This window comes from Cibotium barometz, chromosome 22, assembly GCF_041138505.1.
Source record: "Cibotium barometz isolate CiBa-2024 chromosome 22, ASM4113850v1, whole genome shotgun sequence".
In the NCBI taxonomy this organism is placed as follows: Eukaryota; Viridiplantae; Streptophyta; class Polypodiopsida; order Cyatheales; family Cibotiaceae; genus Cibotium; species Cibotium barometz.
Window position 1 is genome coordinate 41,674,859 of NC_141067.1, and position 14,811 is coordinate 41,689,669.

At 42.1% G+C, this 14,811-nt stretch overlaps 1 protein-coding gene across 2 annotated transcripts in view; it reads right to left on the minus strand.

Annotated features, from left to right (window-relative positions):
• The window catches only part of LOC147626618 (MADS-box transcription factor 23-like), a 68,871-nt gene extending 55,553 nt beyond the window's left edge, over positions 1-13,318 (minus strand). For both annotated transcript variants that reach the window (XM_086816964.1, XM_086816963.1), the window contains exon 1: positions 12,858-13,318. In XM_086816964.1, the coding sequence (XP_086673090.1) occupies positions 12,858-13,159 (302 nt within the window). In that variant the 5' untranslated portion in view covers positions 13,160-13,318. The remainder of the gene's footprint in view (positions 1-12,857) is intronic.
• Between the last annotated feature and the right edge of the window lie 1,493 nt (positions 13,319-14,811).

Genomic DNA, 14,811 nt, shown 5'->3' on the forward strand with positions numbered 1-14,811 from the left:
CAGTGGACTGAATTGAATCGCTGAATGTCCAAACAAGAATGTGATTCATACACACCAACCTTAACAATTGACTGCACCACCCAATGACATGCCAACACTTACTTGTACTAAATGTGGAATTGATCAAAGATTTTCCATACCGAGCAAGTGGTTTGACTTCCACTTCTAATCACGCCACCGTCCGAACCATTAATTTGGAGCCTGGAAACATCACGCCACTCAATGCCCCGACATGCGCGCCTAGGCCCAATTGGGGGACAAAGGGAAGAACGCAACAAATGCAACCACTTCCAAAGATGGCAGGAGAAGGAGGGTGAAAAAAGTGGGTAAGGGTGACACCACGGTCACAATCTAAGATGGATCTGAGGAAGATACGATCAACACCAAATCCACTCAATGAAGAGAAGAAGAGAAGAGAGGGATCAAGCGATCAAACCAAAAGAACCTAACTAAGAGACGCAAGGGAAAAGACCATCAACCCCTAAGGGATTCGATGAATACCCAAATGCTGAAGAGAGGAGATAAGGAAGCTAGAAGAAGTGAGGGCCCTAGTGGAAGAGTGTCAACGATTTCACGAAGTCAAGTTAAGGGCTAATCGGGTCAGGGATACAATGTATCCAAGAAACAAACCAACAAGGAAAAGGGAATTGGACCTACCTACTCCAATTCCAGAAGAGACGGAAGAGGGATCTCAAGGAAACACCATGTCAAGAATGTTGAGGAAGACGCATAGGATGAGTCCATCCTTCATTCCGTAGGGATGGATACGAGACGCACACATGGAAGGAACCCTCAATTGCTGGAGAACCTAGAGACGTAGGTAGCCTCGTGGCCATATTGTTTACTTCCATGTAAATGCCATTGGGACAACTGCTACGTAGTTCACCAACATTATGGGAAGACATAAAGGAATGGATAGAAAGTGAACTAAGGCCAGCCGACACTATAGAGGATGTTCTCTTACCTTTGGAAGAAAGAACCCAGAGATGTAGGCAGCCTCGCGGCCATATTGTTTACTTCCATGTAAATGCCATTGGGACAACTGCTACTATGTAGTTCACCAACATTATGGGAAGACATAAAGGAATGGATAGAAAGCGGACTAAGGCCAGCCAACACTACAGAGGATGTTCTCTTACCTTTGGAAGAAAGAACCTTAAAACACACAAGGGAAAGAACAACAAGAGTCGTCTAGATACTAGTTAATCAGTTGGGGCGTTATTACAAAAGTGACAACACTAATTCTATGATCCCAATCATCATAATGGATACCACGCATTCGCTATCTTGGATGATGGGGTGGGGGTTAGCATCATCACAAAATGATGTTGGAAAACTGGAAAAAAACCGATCCAAAAAAGAGTATATCTTACCATTAAAATGGCAGACAGAACATCTTCAAGGCCCATTGGGTTTTAGAGAATGTGAGACTCAAACTCTTTATGTTTTTCTACCATAATACATTTGTAGTAATGGACTTTCTATGCCAACCAGACTCATGTGGCATAATATTGGGGAGACCATGAGGGAATCCAAATTGGTGCACAATTGGGCTTTAGACCATGTGTATGTTCGTAGGGATTCACAAATTCTAAAGATAAATCTAAGAACATGGAAAGCACACCCCATGGAAGGGCAATTGTTCGGTAATGATTCGGTCACAACAACCGAACGAACCACATCCGTATAAATATGCCAGCTCATGGTGGAAAATTACAAAGAGGAAGAGGAAATGGAAATGTATGCATCACTTCCTCCTCTGGATTTTAGTGAAAACTCGATGCATGTGCTAGCTACCATAGATGTGATGCAACCCTGAGGAACCCAATATGTGGAATCTGGAACTATTTCCACTACCTCTGTCAATATGGTCAATTGGCAAACCATTGATGAGGAATCAGAAGAGGAGGCCTCTAGCATAGAAGGGACTAGATCACAGGGCCGTACTAGTGCCCAACACCTTAGAAGATGGTGAAAGCAAGAATGATATATCACTCGATGAAATGCCCTACTACGAAGAAAACCCACGGATGTCAAGTGGTTAAGATACCTCGAAGCCACTAAGGTACACGATGAGTTTTCTAAGAATTGGGGTTAGGAACTGAGTAAGATATCACTTGAAGGGAAACATAGGAGGAATTCATCCTTCAAGAATCGAAAATGCCTAAGCTTATAAAACTGGGCACCAAAAAATAAACAAAGCTTTGGTGGCAGAGCTTTGGCAGAAGCTAAGCGAGAGGTCAGGAAAGTTATGGCTAAAACAAAAAGTGAGAATGAGGATAAACCAGGCCTGCTTTGAGTACCAGAACATTTCAAAACCTACACAATTGAGACGAACGAAAGGTGGTCCAATTGATGGCAAAAAGAGTTAAGGAAGATGGGTTGTCCACATCATACGATGGCCTAGATAAAGTCAAGGAAGTTGATATTGTGGAACTAAGGGAGAAAACCAAACCTATTTATATCACTAAGGACTTGACTCCATTTGAAGAGAATAAGCTTGTTACTCTCCTTAAAGAGTTTAAGGATTGTTTTGCTTGGAACTACAAAGAGATGAAATCAACATGTTGGGTATGACTGCCGCTTCATAATCTTCTATCCTAAAATCACCAGACCATTATATAAGCTACTCATTCTCTTTGAATGGACTAAGGAATGCCAGGAAGCATATGATAGATTGAAGCAAGCACTGGCTAGCACGCTAATTCTAAGACCACCTAATTGGGACCTTATATTTCATGTGCATATTGATGCATCAAACTTTACTATTGGATGCGTATTGCCACACCGTGGTGAGTTCAAATCAGACTACCCAGTCTACTTTGCTAGTCGCTAATTGAATGATGCAGAGGCGAATTATACCACCACAGAGCGACAAGGGTTGGCCATGGTTTATGCAGTCAAGAAGTATCGACATTACCTATTGGCCAACAATTCATGTTCTTCCTAGACCATCAGGCCTTATTATATTTGCTGAACAAGCCTTGCACCATGAAGAATCACACACTGGTTGCTATTACTATTGAAATTTGACTTCACAGTTACGGTGAGAAATGGGACACAACATGTGTTGGCCGACGATCATATGTCAAGAATTTCAAACTACAAGGATGAGGAAGGGCGTCAATAAGGCATCAAAAGAAAGGTTCAAAGAGAAGACAAGGGATAGAAATGGTCTTCATAGGTAAGTTGGTAGTACTCCAAACAAAACAACACTCCATAAAGCCTTCGTAAGCAATGGGTTCGAAAGGACTTGCTAATGGCACAAGGTTATTGCCAGGGTAATAAAATAGTATACGTGCCATAACTCCACCCAGTGGCCACTGTTGCAAATACCTCCAAATACAAAGAAAATAGCATACCACGCTCTTGGAGCTTGCTTTAACCCATACAATGCTTTGTGTTACCTGCATACTTTATGTTCCTCACCAGGAACTACAAAGTCAATGGGCTGATTTACATATACTTCCTCCTATAAATCCCCATTTAAGAATGCAGCTTTGATGTCCAACTGATGCACTATTCATCCTTTATGTGCAGCCAATGCAATCACTGATCTTATTGTGGTCATTCTGGAAGTAGGAGCAAAAGTCTCTTCATAATCTATTCCCTTTTTCTCGGAGTAGCCTTTAGCCACAATGCTTTGTACTTGTCAATAGTACCATCAGACTTTCTTTTGACTTTGTACACCCACTTTGTTCCAATTACATGCTTGCCTTTAGGCAATTCCACAAGATCCCATGTATTGTTCTTCATGATAGAAGAAATTTCAACTTGCATAGCTTGCAAACAATGTTCATTCTCATGTGCTTCTTCACAAGAAGAAGACTCTTCTGAATCAAAGAGACCACCCATTGCTAATGCAGACTCCCACGATGTATATTCAAAGCATGGCTGGAACTAGCCCTTGTTCTACCTGTGAGTGGAGCGCAAGTTTGCTTTCTTGCAAAGTTTTCAGCAACCATCTTGGCACTGACATGGCTGTGTCTATGGCTGTTTGCTTTTCCCTGACAAGATCTTCCACTTCTTCCATAGAAGGGGGCTGAATGGCTAGCTGTTCCACATGTTCTACATGAGGATTTTCTTGTGTTGGGGCTGGCTGATCTGAATCCCCCCTAATTGCACCTGCAACTTTCCTTTGAATCTGACTTGCACAGAGGTGTCTACAAAATTTGCATATGACCTACACTGAAATGGCTGCAAATTTTGTATTTGGGTTTGACCAAAAATGTGTACTAGAAATACCTTGTAGTTGCAGAGTGTAAATGATGTTAGGTGGGGAGCACACAGGCGATTAGAGCTGATGGTGGGAGCCGGCGGAGCTGGGAACTCAATGAGGAGAAGCACTTGGAGTTGCAGGCGGGTGCATGTACGTGGCAGCCAGATGGAGGCGTGCAGAGTGTGCCGGAGCTGCAGGTGTCGAGGAGGGCACACACAGCTGACGAGGTAGGTGTCGGGCCAGTCAGAGGAGGCGGGGTGCTGGGCAAGTGTCGTGCAGGCGATGAAGAGCACTGGGCGCGAACAACGCATGGAAGCAATAGGCGCAAGGTGAGCACGACGTTGGAGTCGGGGGCCATAGGCAAGTCAGAACGGACGGGAGCCGATTACTGGGCACGGCGCTGGAGTCCTTGGCGGGTGCGCATGGGAGACAACAGACGGCCATAATGAAATGTCGAAGGCGACCGGAGCGGAACAGAGAGGGCGGCTAGAACAAAACAGCGAGGGTAGCCAGAGCGGGGTCACTGCTGGGCGACAGCAGCGACGGTCGAAACACAACGGAGCAGGGTCGCTGGTGGGCGACGACGGATCTGGTTGCAGTATCTCCACCGGCTGGAGAGGGAGGCACCGCCAGGTGGGCTGAGCGGCAGTGGTGGGCTCCCCAGTAGTGCCGTCGGCTTTGGTTGACGGAGGAAGAGGTGGCAGAACCGTCGGTTGGAATCGACGGCGGACGGAACCTGCGTCGACAGAACTGTCGGACGGACGGCAACGAAAATCTACAGAGCGATGAAAATTTACAAGTTTTCTTCCAGCAGCAGAATTTCAGGGCCAGCTCTCCCAGCTCCCAGCTCTGACACCACTCACACACACAAACCTGCACATTAGGGTTAGGTGGAGGCTAGAATAGCTCACACACAGAAATGAGAGAGAGAGAGAGAGAGAGAGAGATAGAGAGTGTGTGAGCCAAAATTGTGGTATCCACAAAATGCAAGTCAACCCTTGCATGTGTGCCACATCCATATAGTATAGAAGTACAAAATATTATATGTTAGAGTGTCCTTTCACACTTGATGTCCAAGGGAAAAAACCACATGGGAAAAAGTGCCCTTGGTTTAACCTTGTTCACACATAGCGCTACCATAAGTGAGCATATGCCTACAAGAAAGTCAAAATTTGGCTGCCTAAAGACTTCAAAGGATTACAGAGGCTTAAGGAAGGGAAGCTACCATGAGACGAGCATAAGAAGAAGCAACAAGGCGCTTTGAAGAGCTAGGTGCTGCCAAGATGGTGAGAGAAACAGCTATTTCAAACCTTCTCACCACCAAGGACTCGCGCATCCAAGAGTTGGAACGCCAACTAGCCATCCAAGAACACAGCCAACGACAAGAACCCACAGACGAGATGTGACTACTCCTTGAGTGAGCCTTGGAGATAGGTCAATTTGCCAGTAACTCCTCAGGCCCCTTCTCAAACTATGATTCTCTTTTTGTCTACACTAACCCTCTCTTTACTTCAATACGATATACACCTGTCTGATGACCTAAGCCTAGGAGAACTAACACTTATTCATTAAAACATAGAACATGATGATGATCCTACCCTCATCATGGGAATTTTTCAAAGGGACTTAGTACTAACTGATCCTAAAGATATTTACTTTTATCCCTTGCACCCCATTGTGCTCAACCTTTGTAGTTGGTGATGGGTGCTACAAAACTGCGAAATCCTGGACAATAGTGTCGATAATTAGACCTGTTTGTTCCAGATGATATTCCTGACACACTGGCCAACTACGAGGTTGTAGCCCAAAGCTATCAATGGATCAGAAGCCATGGGTGGCTAGAGGTATATAATACTCATTAGCACTTAAATCTATGTGAGTCCTCTTTATATCATCCTTCTGGTATTCTAAGTAAGACTATATCATAATGTCTACAAACATCTAAAAGCCATATTAACCAACGTCCTTTATACTTTTGATAAAACACGTATTGAGTATTCCAACATAAATCCAGAGGATATAACTGAGCTACAAGACTTTATGAAGCTTCACAAACCCAACCACCCACCCCCAAATTCAAGACATGGTCAAGAAGAAACATCAAGTTTATCACTTAATCCTACTTACCCCGTATATTCTAATGTTGCCAATCAATTACTTAATCCATATCCAAATGCTTTGCCTGTTGACAAATCTCAAGCGGACTGTATTTTTTCTACTCTTCCTTCTCAACCCTTAGAATTTCCCACTAGCACTCTCACCCTCGAGGAGTTACCAGCAGCTTAACTATCTCCACCCCCATGGCCAACTCAAGGGGTAAGTCACACTCCCCCACAAGATGTAATTGAACCATTTACTAATGAATCTATTCTCAAGTCCTTGTGTGCTGCAGAGTACGAAGGATTCATAAGAGCCGGGAATCTGCTACTCAAACCAAAGCTCATGTTCAAGGTATTAATGCAAATAACACCATTTGAACCTACTCGGTGGATCCTACCCAAAGCATAATCAGATGTCACACCAACAAAACAACCCTATGTACCGTATCCTCTTTGAGCACCTAGACCATAATTAGAAGAGCTACTACGTTTGGCTAGAGATGGCAGTTTATGGTCCAACGTGGCACGAAACACCAAGATGGCAAATCCACATTTGGCATATCTATTGAAAATAAGGATTGTGATATTTATGATCAGTTACTGCTTCCGCAGGTGAAGGAAGGCCAATCCAATCCACAGAAGAGGGGGTTATACAACAATTATCACAGATGATTCTAGAGGATTTCAGAATACAGCCAGATTGGAGAAAAGATTATCTTACAATACGAGAGTATAGCCATCAATATATGTGTGCACCACCAGCACAAAGAGTAGATCTCTTGTACATGCCACTAAAGAGAAGGTGGACACCATTGGAGTTTCAAGAGGCAAAGCAAAGGGACTCACATGTCTGCTATAACTTCCCCATCTTCATGCCAGCAACATTTACAGATATAGGAGAGAAAAGAAAGTAGATACTGAATTGGATATAGGCATGGCGCCATATCCCGGACCCGATAATTATGGCTAGTGTTCGATTCCTAAAACTGCTCGTGGTCTTGAGAGATCAACCCAAAGAAAGATATGATGGATATGGTGCTGATCAGCTGGAGTTCGACATGAATCAAGGACCGATGATAGAGGCATGATGTTATATTATCATCGCCTAAGGTGTCTACCAGCATATATGCATGTCACATTCGAGGACATGGTCGACACTAGGTTTTGGATATCACACGCTACATTCATGAGAACCCTGAAAAAGCTTTAGTCGTACCAGAACTTCTATCATCACGATTTTGGCGACCAGTCCTTTTGACCTTGGTAAGAGGTTCTGAGGACAGAAGCTATATCAAGTAGGGGGAGATGTTAATCCCATTTTGGATTAACAAATATGCTCCTCCATTTGAGGACATTAATAAGTGTCATGCAAAGGCACTATAAAAGTTATACATTATGAGATATTGGCCATCCAAGTCCTTAGTTAAGTATGTTTTGGGCGCCGAAGTGTGAATAAGGACCAATTGTATACAAGGCATTTTCTCATAATCAATGGACACAATTTTCGTTCGTGCTATTGAGAGCTCTTGCTTTTGTCTCTTGAGAGAGAGATTGACAGAGAGAACTCTAGCACTTGTGCCTTCTCTATACTTGTTGGATATGCTCCATCACATGCACACATTAACATCCTCTTGGTAGAGTTCAAATCTCAAAGGTTATTGAGACATTAGTCTTGGTCCTTTTACTCTTGTTAAAGCTCATAGATGTACCACAAAAGACATGCCTTACGTTGGAGATATTCTTGCCTACACGCCTACATTCGAGATATTCTTGGCTCCTAATCAAGCAAGCAGTGGAGATGTTCTTGGCTCCTAATCCAACAAGGAATGGAGATAATCATGGAGATAATTATGAAAAAGATTAGTACCTAATCATCTCATTAGAGCCAAGCTAATGCATGTATCTCTGCCTATTTAAAGAGGCATCAAATCAATGCAATGTGTGGTCTCTATTTTCAATCATCTGTAGTATTACTATGTTTTCATTTAATGCTAATTGTTATTATCATCCTCCTTAATCAAGATTTGGTATCAGAGCCAAGTTCGATTAGAGTAGCCTGTGCATTCCTTCATTAGAATTCTATCGACTCTCTCTGAGCGCTTGCCATCGCTGCCACATCCGTGCTCCACTCCATCGCCATGGGCCAAAGACCTGCTAGATGCTACCGGCAGATTAAGAACAATGCTGCCAACACCTGAGCTGAGCCACACGGCCAGCTTCGCTCTTTGCTGGTAGTGATACCCAAGCCATGTGGCCAGTTTTCTTAAGGCTTTGAAGTAAATAATTTTCATAAGGTTTATAAGCCTTAGTAATAAGGCCTATTAAAAATCAAACTCATCTTCTCATCACAGTCATGCCTTGGTGAATTGATCTCCTTCAGTTCTGCTCAACTCAACCGGATATGCGACAACAAAATACAAGGTGGTTTTCTTTGAAGGTCAAGTATTTGAACACTCTTTTGCAATGTTCTTTGAATTATTGATGATATGACTAGATCATGTGAAGAAATCATACAAATTTCATTTGACTGTAAAGCTTTGGTAAATCAGCCAACTAAACAAATTCTTAAGACGAGGAAAAGAGTGATTATAAAAATTAAAATCAAGGCTCGATAGAAAACTATGGTATTTTAATTATGACAAATATATTGGTTTAGGTGATTTTCTTGCCACAAACATTTGTATGGAATTGTGATGGATAACTAATCTCTTTCTACCTCAGCATTAGACACTGCTCGAAGAGAGTCTCTCAAGTAAGACCTTGCCATCATGTCTAAAACTTCACAGTTAGAAAGATTTATTGAGGAAAAATTTCATACTTGGCAGACTAGGCAAAGGTTTATCCTTCAAAAGAAAGATTTGTGGAAAGTAATTACTACATCTAAAAATGATAGACCCACCATAAGGGAAGGAAAAGCACAATGGGAACTCTCTGACACTAAGGCACTTGCTATTCTAGCACTTGGGCTTGTTGGCGATCAATATTTACATCATATTTCAAACATAGAGTCAGCTAAAATAGCATGGCAAACTCTTAATAGACTTCTTGGTACTAGTGGAAAGAATTCAAAGATAAATCTGAAGCTACAAAGCTTTAGGCTCACTATGAAGACCGGTGACTCCTTTCCCAATCGTCTTAATAAGATGAAAAGTCTCCTTACACAATTAGAAGATATCAAGGCAATAGCTTTATTGCTAAACAGTATGGCTGAAGAATATTATAATATTGTAACTACACTTCTGAATGTTCCGGATCTGAAAATTCAAGATGTGGAGTCCTCTCTTATGGGTGGAAGAATATAAAAAGAAACAACTACGACAGGAAGCCTCTGAAGAGAAGTTGATGGATTAAGCATATCTCACTTAAAAGAAGAATATTAAACCTCCTCAATGCACTCATTGTGGTAGGATTGGCCATCTTGCAAAGAATTGTTATCACAAGGATAAACCAAAGCTTCAATGCACAACATGTGGAAAGCTAGGACATCTTGCAGAAAAATGCTACAACAAAGGTGTAGCAAACATTGCTAGCACGTCTACACTTGAAGAAAACATTGCACTATGCAACCATGTAAATGCCAGGCTTATGATGATGAAGAGGCATCATGGGCTTTTTAAAAGCCATGTACTACTCTCCATTTTCCATATGGAAAATCACCTCTAACCACCGATGATGTAGGTTATGTGATATGTCTATTCCCAGATTGTCTCTCACTTGGCCATATAGCCCTCAAAGGGGAGATTGATGGGAGTGTTGGGTCTGTATGCCCAACTCATGATAGTGCACATGAGGCACTATGTTTCATGGAGTGATGATGGGGCTTTGGAGGGATGCACTATGATTAGAAAATACCTAGGACTCATGCATTTTTGTGTAGAGCTATGCTCATAGGAGCTATGCTATTGCATTATGTTTTCATGTTCCATGTATGGATCAAGGAGGATGTTGGATATGCTCCATCACATGCACACATGAACATCCTCTTGGTAGAGTTCAAATCTCAAAGGTTATTGAGGCATTAGTCTTGGCCCTTTTACTCTTGTTAAAGATCATAGATGTACAACAAAAGACACGCCTTACATTGGAGATATTCTTGGCTACATGCCTACATTTGAGATAATCTTGGCTACATGCCTACATTTGAGATAATCTTGGCTCCTAATCAAGCAAGCAGTGGAGATAATCATGGAGATAATTATGAAAAAGGTTAGTACCATTAGAGCCAAGCTAATGCATGTATCTCTTCCTATTTAAAGAGGCATCAAATCAATGCAATGTGTGGTCTCTATTTTCAATCATCTGTAGTATTACTAAGTTTTCATTTAATGCTAATTGTTATTATCATCCTCCTTAATCAAGACTTATATGTTGCATGCTTGTATCGAGGAGTGAGAGAGAGTGATTGCCTTGTGTGGTGGTATGAGCAACTCTACGGTGAAAGCGGGGAGGTGGAGCTTGGAGAATTCAAGCTTCTAAAGTGAGCTTGGAGACCTCAAGTGAGCTTGGAGACCTCAAGGGACACAGGTTCGAAGCATTGGTAAGTGCCCTATGATAGTTGTGTTTTATTGCTCTTTCCTAAGGTGAATGCATTGAGTTCCCTCTTGGAGGTGTGGTAGCCCATAATATAGACATGTTTTGTGTACCGTGAAATCTCACTTTTTTTGTTGTGAAAAAATGGTGAGATAATGGCGGTATTTTCTCGATTTATTCACTTAGTATTACCTTAGTAAACATCTATACGTACTTTTTAATTCTCTTTGAAAGATCTATGGTAGGTAGAAAAAACGAGGTTCTGGTCTTCATGGTTACTTTTCTTCTTTTTTTAATTTACAAAGATGATTATTGATCCATACAATGAAATGCAAAACTATGTTACATAGTATTTTGGTCGAATATAGAAACTATATATGGTAAGAATTCTCATTGAGATCACTTCAATTTCAAGTTTCATCTAAAACATGCAAGGAAATTCAAGTAAAAGAACACACGATAGGATAATAACCTTGATAGGATAAAGAAAATGCAAACATTATAGTAATGGTCTCAAGAACATTTTCTTGCAAGATATACTACATGTCACAAAATTTTCCATACCATAAGGTGCTTTGCCATCTTACCTGCTCGAACGTGCACTTCTCTTTTGTGTAAGACGGCGTCAAAACGTATAAAGCATCCTTACCTTGTGCTTAATGTCAAATAGGGAAAGTCTAAGGACTTTGTGTAAATGTTTGCTTAAGACTAGTAACAGAGACCATATCATTTTTAAGTTTGGTCGGCCTAGTGTGAGAACTAGTGAGTTGTTCGTTTTTAACAATAAGCAATACACTATCATTTCCTTATAATAGTTTACTTGTGAGCTCTTCTTATGCCCTCTTCTTGCTTGCTTGCAGCTCACACACCTATCTACTGTCCTACATGTTCTTATAGAAGTGTTTACTTATTGTCAATGTTTCAAGGTCAAATTAATTGTGGACAAAATATTTCCTATGATAATGATAATACATCCTTCTTTTAAGATTTATGTCAATATTATATATGATTTTAAGCAACCCCTTAATTCTTTATGTTCAAGATTTTGATTCTTAATGAATGCATGATGTCATGAGCATTACAAATTACGTTTTGATCAACTTAATCATACGAGTTTATAATCACAACTCATAATATCACCATTCTGAAGAGATACAATTTTTTCATACACATCACATCATTTTGTACTCTAGTTCTTATAGCTCATGTGCCTTTGCAGTATGCTACATATTTGTATTGAAGTGTTTTTGTCAAGGTTAGTGTTGCAAGACCAAAGAAATGATAATATACTACCTATTCTTTCTTTCTTTTTCAAGTGGCCTTTGGCTCAAGATCGTCCCATAGTTACGAGATTTCACTGCCCATAGACAGCCGCCCGTAGGCCCTTATTTATCCACCCGTAGGTCCGCCGAGGAAGCAGAAGGGGGGGTTTTGAACCCAGGACCTCTTGATCCTAGGCAAACACCTTCACCAGTTGAGCTATCACCTCATTGGCAATATACTACATAATCTTGTACAAGTGTTTTGCTTATAATGACCAAAGTTTTAATGAATGCATGACTTCATGAGAATAGCTCATCACATTGAAGCTTACAATCACATTTCAAATTATATCAAGCTATCAAAACAAAGCACTTCCCTTTTAATTGAAAAAACTGAATATGTAGCTCTCCACTCCTTATACTTCTGAAAATCAAGACGCAAATTAAGGCCCAAATTATATTTTGAGTGAGATTACTGATGAATAAAATCTTGATAAACTCCAGGAGTTCACGAACCTTGAGCCGGGACACGTGATGTGCGCTATGCAAACATTTTCATAGTCACTGGAACATATCGTTTTTAACAAGAGATAGCACCTTTCCTTGGGGCTTACTAAGGGAGAAAGGAGAAAGCCGTTTATTTATAATTTCATCTAATCTTGAGATTCCAAATATTTGTTTCACTCTTGAAAACGCAGTAAAGCTTTAATTCACTATACAATGGACAACTTAGACGAAGGCCCCTACCTGGAGCTGGCGAACTCGAAGAGCGTTCCAGTGGCGGCGACGTCCACCTCCGCATCGAAGAGGACGGAGAGCTCGTAATCCTCCTTTCGTAGTCTGTTGCGGCGCTTGGAGAAGGTGAGCCGGCGGTTGATGGGCTTCGCGATTCGACTGATGGGGTTGGTGGCGCGGCCCTGGGTGGCGGACAGCGGCCCCGATGATGGTCGGTTTTCCGCAGGCGCAGGATCATCAACCAACAGATGAAGGGGAGGAGCCATGTCGGCGGCTGCAGCTGATCGGGAAATAGTGGTGCGGGACGACGTCATTTTGGCTTGGCCGATCGTGCAAGTGCGAGGGTGTGAGCGCGGCAGGCTGCAGGTAGTGTTAAAAAAAGAGCAGGTCGGTCGTGTGTTTTATTTGTATGAGAATCGCTGTTTTGAGGAGGGGGAGGACGGGTCACGGAAAATACAAGAAGGGAAAGAACTCCGTCGGGCGAGGCTGGCACGTGTGGCCCAGCACCACCCTCTTAATAACCTTACGGTTTCCACTCTCTTAATAATAGCTTACGGTTTCCGACGTGCTTCACGTACCTGCCGATGCGGGGTACACTGCGCATTGCAGTGCACGTCCCAGCTCTGGATTGTTCTACAGCGCACTCACACACACTCTCATACACGACCGCCTGGCGAAATCTAGGAGGATTTTACGGGCGTGAGTCCCGTGCACCTTGCGTTATCTTCCCGCCACTGCCCTGGGAGTTCAGAAAACTTTGGATGCCTTTGCAACTTGCAGTGGTAGAGTCGCGACTCGCTGGTGCACTTATTTGAACGCGGCGACCTGAACGCAAGGGTGCTTCCATAACTTCCATAGTGCGGGCAAGGTACGTATTAGCAGGTACGTTTTCAACCCACCATGAATGATGGCGCCCTCACCAAATTTCAAAACTTAACTAATGCTCACTCATCAATCTAGCTACACAAATCTCGTGGCTAAGAGCACTGTCACGCATAGGGCTTACAGGGGTAGCAAGCGCAAAGATTGAGTTTAATTAGGAGAGGTAGGCGCAAATATATTCACTTTAATTAACCCCATCCCACCTAGGGCTTAAAGCAGGGATGGGGAAAAGATAAGGTTCATCTTAATCTACAACTTATTCAATTTCTCTTTCTTTTTTTTTGGGAGAAAGATATTTATAATATTAGCATGGAGAAACTGTACAAAAGGTACCAAAAATACCATGGGCCAAAGACTATGAGCTAGAGACTATTCCAACTTATTTACATTGCAATTTCGCAGCTTACATAACATATCCTGTCAATCATCTTCCCACACAAATGAGGATAGGCTCCAAGACACGTGATACCCATCTGCATGCATGCAATCATCATAGCTTCAGTGGTGCATCCTTTAGGGGCCAGCCTTTCCAACACATACTTGCCAGTCCACACCTTGACCACTCGTCTGGTCCCCGGGGGTTCTCAGTGAAGGCCACAAATGTTTCCTTACGGTGCTTTTCCTTGACCTGGTACCATCTTTTGGTCTTTGGCCCAAATTTGAGAGGCCTAGTCTTCACATCATATCCTAATCAATCCTGCATGCACCCAAATATTAGACAACCTAGTATGTACAAGGGTCTGCTGATCAGCAGATCGACTCATCCTAGTTTGCAGAGAGTATATTGCCTGAAAAATATTAGCATCATTTAGCTTGCTAGAATAGTATATAGACTAACACAAACGAGTACATTTATACATCAATTCAACCACATATTTAGACGAGTATTCCCCCCCCCTTTCTGAAACACAATACTATTTCAAGATACCCATATTTCCCATAAGGAGCCATATCTAATAATATTAAAAACCAAGTTAGTGACATCTTCAGATTCCCACCCCCTACCTAGAACCCAATCCCCCTAGCGACCCTAAACACCTAAGGACTTGGCTACCTATTTTCCAATTCTAAACCAAGAGTCCCA